The 12,547-nt window shown below is 33.0% G+C and overlaps 1 protein-coding gene across 6 annotated transcripts in view; it reads left to right on the plus strand.

Moving 5' to 3' along the window:
• LOC141521312 (cilia- and flagella-associated protein 43-like) overlaps nt 1-12,547 on the plus strand; it is a 234,056-nt gene that overhangs the window by 96,846 nt on the left and 124,663 nt on the right. For all 6 annotated transcript variants that reach the window (XM_074233758.1, XM_074233761.1, XM_074233760.1 and 3 more), the window contains 3 exons: nt 7,973-8,076; nt 10,207-10,347; nt 11,785-11,957. In XM_074233758.1, coding sequence (XP_074089859.1) covers nt 7,973-8,076; nt 10,207-10,347; nt 11,785-11,957 — 418 coding nt within the window. The remainder of the gene's footprint in view (nt 1-7,972; nt 8,077-10,206; nt 10,348-11,784; nt 11,958-12,547) is intronic.

The raw sequence follows: 12,547 nt of genomic DNA on the forward strand, positions 1-12,547 counted from the left end.
GTCATGGCATCATCTCCCTGATGTTGCAGTCTTCTAAAATGAAGACCAAACATTATTATTGTCTTTTTTTTGTTATTTTATTTGACAGAATTGGGTAGTTTCTATGAGTTTTAATTCGATTCACCAATTCGTTAGGATTAGTCTTCAATTAATTTTCTTTAGGATTATATTATTTAGTTACTAATTAATTTTAATTCCTTTCTTAAAGTTTTCTATTAAATATAATATTAAATTAAATATAATATTGTTGGCCATCACCAGTCATCATAACTCTGGAGAAGAGAATGAAGCTGAAGACGTTGCACAGCTCTGCGTCATTTAAATCCAAATAATGTGCAAGCTACAGCAGCATCTTCATTATATCATTGGTCCCCTTCAAGAGCAAAGGACCAATAGCATCAGTTCATATAATTCTTCCTAGATTTAATAATAGTTTATTTTTCTTCAAATATATATAAAAATAATTTTTAGCATTCATTTTTTTAAATTTTGACTTTCAAATTCTCTCGCTCACTCCTTGAGACAGTAATAAATTTTATTTAGGTTATATAATTAATAATTTTGCATTGTATAATCATGATATTTCAATATCAGTCATTTGTAAAAGAAAATATAGACAAAAAAGAGTGAAAAATAGTATGCTTTAATCTGCATTCAAACTTCATTGAATCCTCCTCTGAAGGTGGATTGCATTTTCTTATGAGTCTTTGGAATTGTCTTGGATCATTTATTGCTGAGAAAAGCATTTACAATTGACTATTGTATAATAAGACTGTTACTGTGTATGATATTCTCCTTTTTCTGCTCACACTTTGTATGTTTTGTGATTTTTCTAAAATCATCCTGCTAGTCATTTCTTATACCACAAAAGTATTCCATCATACTCATATTCTTGTTTAACCATTCCTCAATTGATGGATATCCCCTTAGTTTCTAATTCATTGTCATCACCAAAAGAGTTGCTATAAATATTTTTTATTCAAATAAGTCATCTTGGGAGGGCTAGGTGGCGCAGTGGATAGAACACCAACCCTGGAGTCAGGAGTACCTGGGTTAAAATCCGGCCTCAGACACTTAATAATTATCTAGCTGTGTGGCCTTGGGCAAGCCACTTAACCCAATTTGCCTTGCAAAAATCTAAAAAAAAATTCATCTTCCAGTTACATTGATCTCTTTGGAATTTAGACCTAAAAGTAGGATTGTTGGGTGAAAGGTTATGCACAATTTTATAGCCCTAAAGGTTATGTACAATTCCTTTGGACAGTTCCAAATTGTTCTCCAGATTGGTTGGACTAGTTTACAAGTCCATCAACAGTGCATCAGTGCACCAAATACAACTCTCCAGCATTTGTCATTTTTCTTTCCTGACATGTTAAGCCAATCTGAAGGGTATGAGCTGATAACTCAGTGGGGTTTTTGTGAACTTATATTTCTGTAATTATTAGTGCTATAGAATTTTTTTTCACATGATTACTGATAGTATTGATTTCTTCTTATGAAAACTGACCAGATGTATTAATTGAGGAATATTTTATTTTTATAAATTTAGCTCAGTTCCATACATATTTGAAAAATGTGGCCTTTATCAGAGAAATTTGCTGTAAATTCTTTCTCAATTTCCCATTTTCCTTCGAATTTTGTCTTTGTTTTGTTTGTGCAAAACCTTTTTAATTTAATGTAACATTGGGTTGATGTTCATCTTTATTCTCTAGAGCAAAATCTTCCTTGCTCAGTCTCATTCTGTCCTAAGTCAAAGATGTGTTCATCTGTGTCAGACTTTGTTTACTAAACATTGCCAGGTAGTTTGATTCTATGACCCTTCAAAAATTATTTAATTTTTATTTTTTTCCACATTTTTCTCCTTCCCTCTCTTTTCTCCCCTCACTCCTTGACAGTGAGCAATTTGATATAGGGTATATATGTATAATTATGTTAAACATATTTCCATATTATGTTATGAAAGAATCAGAATACAGGGAAAAATCCATGAGAAGGAAAAAACACAAGACAAATATTAAAAAGTGAAAATGCTTTGCTTTGCATTCAGACTCTATAGTTCTTTTTCTGTATGTGGACTGTATTTTTCCATCACATCTTTTAGAATTGTCTTTGATCATTGTACTGTTAAGAAAAGCTAAGACTAGGTGGTGCAGTAGATAGAGCACTGGCCCTGAAATCAGGAGTACCTGAGTTCAAATCTGGCCTCAGACACTCAATAATTATCTAGCTGTGTGACCTTGGGCAAGCCACTTAACCCCATTACCTTGCAAAAACTAAAAAAAAAAAAAAAAAAAAGCTAAGTCTTTCATAATTGATCATCACACAATGTTGCTGTTAATGTTTACAATGTTCTCCTGGTTCTACTCACTTCATTTAGGTTCAGTTCATGTAAGTCTTTCCAGTTTTTTCTGAAATCCAATCCCTATGACTCTTAAGCATGATAGTACATACATTATCTTATAAGAAAAGAATGCTGAATTTGAATTCACTGAATCTTACTATGAAAAAGTTATTTATGTATTTTGAGTCTGTTTCAGTTTCAGATTTTATGGATAGGTTTGATTCCAAGAGATATGGTTTCAAATACTGCCTTAAAAATTTTCTGGCTCTGAGACCATTTGCAAGATAGCATCTCAGAAAATCAATTTCCTCATTAATAAAATGGGCATACTGTCAATGACAAACTACTCCAGTATTTTTGCTAAAACAAAGTAAAAAAGTAAAAATGGGAACACAATTGACTGAACACATTTGGGAACACATTTCATGACTAAAATGACATGAGTTTTTGTGAGGAAACTACTTTGCAACCTCAAAAATTTTAATTATTATAAAGTACCAGAAAATGTACTATCATCACTGTGATCTATCATGAACTAGCACTGTCATCATCATTATCATGCTATTCATTTCCATGGAGAAGTTTGAGTTAAAAGGGCATTTCTGGAAAGACTACTCCATAGCTTCTGACTGGATTCATTTCTGGTGAGGTTTCCTGAAACCTATTTTTTTTTTTAGGTTTTTGTAAGGCAAATGGGGGTTAAGTCCTATTTTCTTTTTGAAATTAATAATTTGGAAGGCAGCTAGGTGGCGCAGTGAATAGAGCACCAGCCCTGGAGTCAGAAGTACCTGAGTTCAAATGTGGCCTCAGACACTTAATAACTATCTAGCTGTGTGGCCTTGGGCAAGTCACTTAACCCCATTGCCTTGCCAAAAAAAACCTTAAAAAAAGAAATTAATAATTTTGCAAATAGCCCTGTCTCTCCCTTCAATCAATGGAATATGATTATGAAAGAAATAAGGATAAGTAATCTGTTTTCCTGTCATCTCAAAAACATATTGGTATAGTACCCTGAAAGTAAGCAAAAACAAGCTCCTCCATCCCACTGTTAAGAATAAAATATTAAAAATCATTATCATGAAGAGAAGCTAATACTCAAAACTTATTTCCGCCCTCTTTTGATTTATGTATTTGTTCAGGATTATTTCAAAGTCTATTTTGAATTTTAATCCTGTGAAAAATGGAGATAGAGTCTATATTGTCTCAAAAGACAAAGAACTAAAACTAAAAGGTAGAAGATAAAAGAAATTAGAATTCAGATGACTCTGCAAAGTCTTCTTCCATGTCTCATTAGTAAGCAGAGGTAATTCTAGGTTTTTAAGAGCTTTCAGGAGTGCACAGGCTCTGGCAGGTTTATGTAGGCTACAAATAAAGACCCTAGAAACTTTTGAAGGACCTTCCTAGATAAAAATAGAACTAGATAAGTTGGCCATCTGGTAATGCTTTCTTTGACCACAGTAATCCACAAACAAGAAAAATACAAAGTGATCCTCAGTCCTATGTAAATCTTTTTCTCTTCTACAATTACGGTGGCAGAGTAACAAAAAGGGGTCACAGAGAGTACTAAGCACCACACAGTTTTTAATCATTTTATAGCCTTAATTACTTTTTAAAATTTAATTTATTTTTTCTCAATTATATGCAAAGATGGCTTCAACATTCATCCATTTGCAAGTTTATGAGTTCCACATTTTTCTACCTTACTCTTTTCCCCATCTCCATGGAAGTGACTAATCTGGTAAAAATTGTACATGTCTAATCATGTTTAACCTATTTCCTCATTAGTCACACTGTGAAAGATGAATTAGACCTGGGGGGAGGTTTAATACCATGAAAAAGAAAGAAAACAATATACAAAGTGAACATATATTCTTCATAAAGACTTCATATTTTTATTTTGTTTTGTTTTTTCTTTCCAGATGTGGATGTTATTTCCCATAATAGTTCCTCAGGGTTGTCTTTGATCCCCAAACTCTTAAGAGAAGTTGCATGCATCATAGTTGATCTATCTCATAATGTTGCTGTTAATGTGCGCCGTGTTCTGATTCTTGTCAGCTTCAGTTCATTCAGGTCTTTCCATACTTTTCTAAAATCTGGCTGCTCATTATTTCTTATAGAACAATAGTATTCCATCTTCCTTTGCCATAACTCATTCAGCTACTATTCCCCAATTGATGGATATTCCCTCAATTTACAATTCTTTGCCTCTCTGTAAATAATTTTTTTTGTACATGTGGGTCTTTATTCCTTTTTTATGTCCTCTTTGGGTATAGGTGGTTCAAAGGATATGCACAGTTTTATTGCACCTTTGGGCATATTGTCCAAATTGTTCTCCACAATGGTTGGATAAGTTCACAACACTACTAGCAGTGCACAAGTGTCCCAGTTTTCCCACATCCTCTCCTACATTTATCATTTTCCTTGTTTGTCAATCTGATAGGTATGAAGTGATGTTTCGAGTTGTTTTAATTTTCATTTCTCTTATCAGTAATGATTTGTAATATTTTTCATATGAATATAGATATCTTTAATTTTTTCATCCAAAAACTGTCTGTTCATATCCTTTGACCATTTATCAATTGGAGAATGACCTGTCTTCTTATACATGTGACATAATTCTCTGTATATTTGAGAAATGAGTCCTTTATCAGAAACACTAATTGTGAAAATTGTTTCCCACTTTTTTTCATTCCTTTTGGCTGTGTTGGTTTTGTTTGTGCAAAAACATTTTAATTTAATATAGTCAAAATCATCCATTTGGCAATTTATAATGTTTTCTGCCTCTTATTTGATCATAAACTTCTTCCCTCTCCATAGATCTGACAGAGAGACTATTTCTTGTTCTCTTAACTGGTCTATAGTATCACCCTTTATGTCTAACTTCTGTACTCATTTTGACCTTTTGGTATCAGGTATGAGATATGATTCTATAATGTCTAGTTTTTGCCACTATTTTTCCAGTTTTCCTAGCAGTTTTTGTCAAATAATAATTTATTATATTGATCCACTTCTTTCTTTCTTAGTCAGTACCAAATAGTTTTGATGACTGTCACTTTATAATATAGTCTTAGGTCTGGTAGCTAGACCACCTTCCTTTACCTTTTTTTCATTAATTCCTTCAATATTCTTGATCTTTTTGTTTCTCTGGATGAATTTTCTTACTATTTTTCCTCACTCCGTAAAATAATTTTTTGATAAATTGATTGGTATGGCACTGAATAAGTTGGTTAAGTTAGGTAGAGTTATACTTTTTATTATATTAGATCTCAATGTCAATCACAAGTTTTCCAATAAACATTTACCAAGTTCCTTATAATCAGTAAACATTTACCAGTCATTCATTGTGCTAGATGCTATGGATACACAAAAAGGCCATGAAGCAGATTCTGCCATGACTTGCATACATTCCATACTTTGGAATTTATGCTATCCAGTATCAATTGAGCCCTCTTCTGCAAATCAGTCCCTAATTCTCTATAGGATTCTCTACAGAGGATATTTCAAATCTTCTCTTCCATCCACATGCCTCCCATAAATCCTTTTCTCCTTACTCTCAGCTAAGTCTTGCCACTGGACTTCAATGTCTTTGGAGGAGAGTGAGGCTGATGACTTTGCACAGTTTTGCCTCACTTAATTCCACTTCTCTTGCTGGTCAAGACATCACCTTCCTGATGTCATTGATTCTCTTTGAGAATTAAGAACAAACTGTAATTTTACTCAGAAAATAGAGGTCATGCTCTAGGAGCTCTTTTTTCTCTTCTTCATTCAAATTCCTTCACATTATCCCCCATTTTCTACATCAATATAATAAAGACAAGGCCCATCTCTTTGCTAAGGCTAAGTTCTCTCTGTACCCTTAAACCTATGTCCTTCCAACACCAGAAAATTGTTTCCAAAATTATTACTATTTTCTCTCCTGTCGTTGATCTCTCAATAACTTCCCCTTTCAACCTACCTTCTATTCTGTGTAAAGTATGTAGTTGTTTGGTTACAGACTTTCTCCTTGTTATATAGTGCTTGAGAGCAGGGACTGCATTTTTTGCCTTTTGCCTTTAGTATAATGGATGGTACATAGTAAGTATGTAATATAACAGACATATATTTGTTCATCAAAGTTGTTTACCTCTGTCATGGAAGAGATCTAGTGCAGTGTTTAGGATGAAGAGGGATTCCATGTAAATGTTAATGTCTCCCATTGTTGTTTTAGTTCTTCATTTTTGAAGAAAATTAATGATATCATAGATATAAATTGGATATAATGAGGCAGAATTGCACAAAGTCAGTTATCTCTTCCACAGTCATGGAAGTCCTGGGGCAGGGCAAAAATCAAGATGATTGGCAAAGGCCTGAGATACATTTGATGACATTGGAATTTTTGATATCTACTCAAGCTCTAAGAGCTCTACAGTACTTGCTTCAGCCACTTTCATGGCCATTGGAATAATTTTTCCTCCTTTGCCCATTCAACCAGGGGAAGTATTCACCCAAGTCATTGATGGGGTTTGAGGCCTGTTATCCTCAGCCTAGTTGGGTCCATTTGGCAAGACAGTTTTATCAGGGTGAGGCTGTTGCATATACCTTCCCTATGTTTCCATTTTTTGAAAACCCAGGGTTGATTGCATCAAACTCCAGAATATTATATATTTTTATACATGAGATATATAGAAAAAACCAAGTGGATAAAGAATAAATCAAGTGGATAAAGAATACTTGTTGTCTAAATTAGGGAATTCAGTTGGATGAATACCCTATAGAGGTCATCTGCCAGTGTAAATAAGTTGGATAGACATTTCAAATACTACAACTTGGACCTAGAATTAAAAAAGGAGGAAATTGGGGCTAGATTGTTTCTTAAAAATAGAAAGTTTCCTTGAACTATCCTGAATTTCTCCCTGAAACAAAGGCTTATCTTTTAATGTCAGTTTTTTTAATCAGTATTATTGTATGGCTGCACTAAGGAGCAGTGGACAAGAATATGATGGGTGTGAGCAGACTGAAACATATAAGGAACTATGAAGAAGAATTGAAGAAAAAGATATCAAAGAAATGTGTGCTCAAAAAAGAAAATGGTTTGTTTACATAATGAGAAGGAATAACTGATTCTGTGTGCTCTACTCATATCTCCTCAATATCAGAGGAAAGTAAGAATGCATTTATATATCTATTGGGTACCTCCCTTGAACAGACTTTGGACAGATGGGTAGATGTCATCTATACCATTGTAGGGGATAGCTACATCAATAAGACCCATTCCAATGTAAGGAAGAACTTCTTAACAGTTAGAGCTCTCAGAAATAGTGTCATATATGATAAAGTATTGAATTTTGGAATCTTGGTTCAGGTTATCTATCCTCTCTGGGCTTCAACTTTATAATCTCATCATGAAGAAATGGATCTACCTAAGATGTTCCTTCCAACTCCTAATTCCCTGTGATTCTATTCAATGGATTGACCTAATAGTAAATATCTATTGATATGTTTTCAATCAAGGTTAGGTGACCATTTGTAGACAATGTTTATAAAGCAATTAAGGCATTGGTCAAGAGTTGACCCAGATTACCTCTTAAACCTCTTTCAGGTATTCTTTGATTATAGTGGAGAAAAAAGTATAATATAATCTTTTTTTTTTAGTTATGACCAGAAGGGTCAGTATTTGATAACTGGAACTTCTGATGGATATATCTTCATTTTAAATGCCAAGCCTTCAAAGTCATTTCAGGTTCTTGGATTCACAGGTAATTATTCCTGTTGGCTAGAATTTACTGATTTGGATTTTCTGTTCTTTCTTCCAAAGAGCTCCAAGTTCTGAGAATAATTGATCTGTGCCTGAATGTTTCATACATATTCTTTCTTAAGAAAAGTATTTCAATTCTTTCAAGAATAGTTGCAAAATTTACTTAACCAGCACTTAATAGGTATTTACTGTGAACCATATGTGATACCAAGTGCTGGGGATAAAAAGAAAGGCAAAAACTGAAAAACAGAAGTCCCCATCCAACATGTAAATAAATAGGTATATGCAAGATACATAAAGAGTAGAAGGAAAGTAATTTTCGACCAGAAGGCTTAGACCAGAAGAAATAAGATCAAAGATGGGAGGTAGTTTTTGAGTTACATCTTATAAAAAATGAATATCAAGAAGCAGAAGAAAGGAAAGAAAGAGTTCCAGGCATGGAAGATTGAATGATTGTAAAAGCATAGACATGGGAGATAAAGTGTTGTGATTAAGATATAGCTAGCAACTGGTATTACTGGATTAGAGTGTGTTGTGAAAGCATAATATGAGAAGACAAGAATGGTAAAGATGGTGAAAAATTTTACATGGCAGAGGACTTTCTATTGGATCCTAGAGAAAATAGGAAGGCAGTGGAATAGGGATGATAAAGATCTGTGCTTTAGTAAAATCACATTGACTGTGGAAGATGCTCTGGAGAGTAGAAAGATTTGAAATAGGCCAATTAGGAGAGTTTTGCAATAGTCTAGACAAGACACAATGAAGGCCTGAACCAGGATGGTAACTATGCAGGGAAAGAGCAAGGATTTTATATGAAATATTTTGAAAAGAAGGAAATGATAATATTTGACAATGGATTTGATATGTATGGTGGATAATATTGAGGAGTTGAGAGTGACACTTGAGTTTGAGAACCTTGAAGACTGAGAAGATAGTACTTGTCTTCAATAGTAATAGAGAAACTGAGAAAAGAGAAAGCCTTGGGGGATGAGGTAGTAGAGATAATGAATACTATTAGACACAGTAAGTTAGAGATGCTTACAATTTACCTTTTTATAAATATTCACTTGGCAACTGGGGATATGAGATTGGAAGAAAAATGGTGGGAAATTATAGGCTTGGAAATCTTTAAAAAGTGATGATAATTGAATCCATATGAACTGATGAGATAATCAAGGAAAATAGTATAGAGAAGAAAGAGGACAAAGAACAAAGCAGTGGCATACATTTCCCCAGCTTCCTTTGTTATTGGGCATAGCAAAATGAAGATATAGGAAAGGAGACTGAAAAGGAGAGATTAGACAGATAGGAGGAAAACCAGGAGAGAAAGCATATGAAAAATTAGAGAGGAAAGAGTTTCCAGGAAGATGCAATCAATCATATCAAATGCTGCAGAGAAGTGAAAAAAAATATGAGGATTGAGAAAAAAATCCTGAAATTATCAATAACTTTGAATAAAGCATTTTAGGTTGAAGGATGCAATTGCAAATCAGAGCTTTGGGAATATAGAGATCTTGTGTCAGGTTGCATACAACAGTATTCCTTGTTTTGAAGGATAAATTTTATAGATTTCTTCTTTGAAAATTGCATTGATATTTGACTTTGAATGGATTCTCTAAAACATATTTTGTGTGTATACTTTATATTTTATGTTATATTTCAAATAATGTGTTACCAAAAAAACCCAAACTAGAGGTGTGTTGAAAATTGAAATAATTTTAGATTATAAATTGAGATTCATATTTTAATGTCTTTATCTTTAGAATGTAAAATGTTAAAAATGTTACAAATTCAGTGATTCAGATTGACCCAGAATGTCTATTATTACAATAAAAATGTCTAAGAAAATTCTGTTACCCCTGTAATTTTAGATATAAAAATTTAATTAAGGAACAATTTATAAGAAAATTCCTAAATTAGAATAAGTAAAGGTCTAAAAAGTATCAGAGATTATATCAGATTACCTGTTGTCTTGGGAGAAGTGAGAGAAGGAAGGGAAAGAGAAAAATTTGGAACTCAAAATCTTACAAAATTAATGCTGAAAACTATATTTACATGTAATTGGAAAAATACTATTAACTAGAAAGTATCAGAGATTGATTTGTGTATGCCTGTTTGTGTCTGCTTTCAGAAATGAACGGTAATATTGTACAAATATCTACAGTCTATATTTCTAAAACAAACCTACTAGAAATAATGGTGCTTCTCAAGACTTCAAAAAGTGAACGAAGCATATTGGAAATATTTTATCTGCCTGAAGTAACCTTATCAGGTAACAAAGGAAGAAGTAATTCAGTAATATATGGATTACATATACATTATGGCTATCATCTTACAGTTTATTTAAGGAAATGAGATTTGTAAAATTTTTTTAAATTTTTAAAAATTATTTTAAGGAAAAGAGTAAGAAAAAGAGAAAAGAAAAATTGTTCTTGTGATACAACAGGAAGGTATTACATAATGAAGTGGACATTATACTATTTGATTTGGGACAAATACGGATTGAGTAATGGAAAGAATCCTAAAATTGGAAATGCAAAAACTGGTCTTGCCACTCATATCCTCTGTCACTCAGTATCTGTATCACCTTAGACAATCACTTAACCATTATGAGCTTCAGTGTCCCCTTTATAAATATGATAATTCTCTTTTAAAATTATTTAAGACAATGGGGTTAAGTGATTTGCCCAAGTTCACACAGCTAGGTAATCGTTAAGTGTCTGAGGTCACATTTGAACTCAGGTCCTCTTGACTCCAGGGCCGGTACTCTATCCACAGTGCCACCTAGCTGCCCCATAATTCTTAAATCTCAAGATGAGATAATGTACAAAGTTATAAAATGTAAACTTAAATGTAAGTTAACATTAATTCATTTTCCTCTGTCAGTTGTTTTCCTTTTGAGTCTGGTAGGCAAATAGCCAGGACTGACATATCTTCTAAAATATTTGGTCATTTAGTGATGTCTTTTGTTTTGTAGCTTCAGAAATAATATAGTTAAATTAAAATAACTGATAGGCTTAGTTACCTGTTAAGAAAATTTTCTAACATAGAAAGATATGTGAAAATAAACTCCCCACATTCCTTTATTGAAGATATAAGTTAGTAGCAATGTAGAGAAAGATATCTATATGGTTTATAGATGATATTCATACTTAGGAAAACATAAATATCTAAAACTTAAGATAATGCTTTGTACCTTTGTCTTGAAATTTTCTGTATACTCAGCAATTATTTTATTTCATGTTCCCATTGAACAACTGGCTAATCTAAGAATTTCAGTACTTTTGCTTAGTATCATACAATTTGTTAATAGAAGAAAATAAAATACATGAATAATTTTAAAACACTCAGATTTCATTCACCAGCTAGTTTAATTTAAACAACATTTTAGGGTGGCTAGGTGGCTCAGTGGATAGAACACTGGCCCTGGAGTCAGGAGTACCTGAGTTCAAATCGGCCTCAGACTCTTAATGATTACCTAGCTGTGTGGCCTTGGGCAAGCCACTTAACCCCATTTGCCATGCAAAACTAAAAAAATAAATGACATTTTAAAATTCTTTTGTTTTTCAAAACTAGGAGAGTACATATTTTCCATATTAAGTTTTAAAAATTAAATTTGAAATATCAATCAATCAATAAGTATTTGTTATGTGACTACTATGGGTTCAGCACTGTGCTAAACAGTAATTATTTTCCCAAAATCTTACAGACCCTGATAACTGCTGTGATGTCAGAGGGAGGCTGAAGAATGACATCATTGAGAGGAGATCATATGAAACAAATCATTGTCTAACTTCTGCTATCTTGGATTCACACAGTGAACAATTATTTGGCTTCTGTAGTCATGTGCCATATATCTGTAGCTATGGTATTCCTGAAAAGGTAGTCTTCTGTGGCCATTTATATGCCAAAATATGAATATTATGTTATTTTGCTTAACCATTAAGATAGATAAATTGTATAACTTACTATTTCATTCTCCTGGCTGGTCCCAGTAAATTCTAGTCAACACATTCATTATTGATTCTGAATTCAAGAGAACATCATTTAGAACCTACAAGTCAATCATATAGTCTTTATTAGTAATATTATTATCACTAGTAAAGCCAAAGTTGGTGTAGGAGCATAGGACAGATAGGAGAGTATGTAATGATAGTTAAGGAAATAACTTTCATTATCTTCTTTCTTCTCCTTTTTCTCATATTTTCTCTGTCCCCTAAGAAACAGAGGATATATTTTGATATATTTATAATAGTGTTTGATCCGTGATCCAGAGGACTCACACCACAAGAAGGTGTTCTGCTCTGAACTCTTATGTACCAGATTCATCTTTTGGGACCTGACTCAAAAGAAGGGGATCAGATTCCTTGTTTTCTTTCTGGCTAAAATTTTATTTATTTAAGGCAATGGTGTTAAGTGACTTGCCCAAGGTCACACAGCTAGGCAATTTTAAATGTCTGAGGGTTGATTTG

This window comes from Macrotis lagotis, chromosome 4, assembly GCF_037893015.1.
Source record: "Macrotis lagotis isolate mMagLag1 chromosome 4, bilby.v1.9.chrom.fasta, whole genome shotgun sequence".
NCBI classification, from domain to species: Eukaryota; Metazoa; Chordata; class Mammalia; order Peramelemorphia; family Peramelidae; genus Macrotis; species Macrotis lagotis.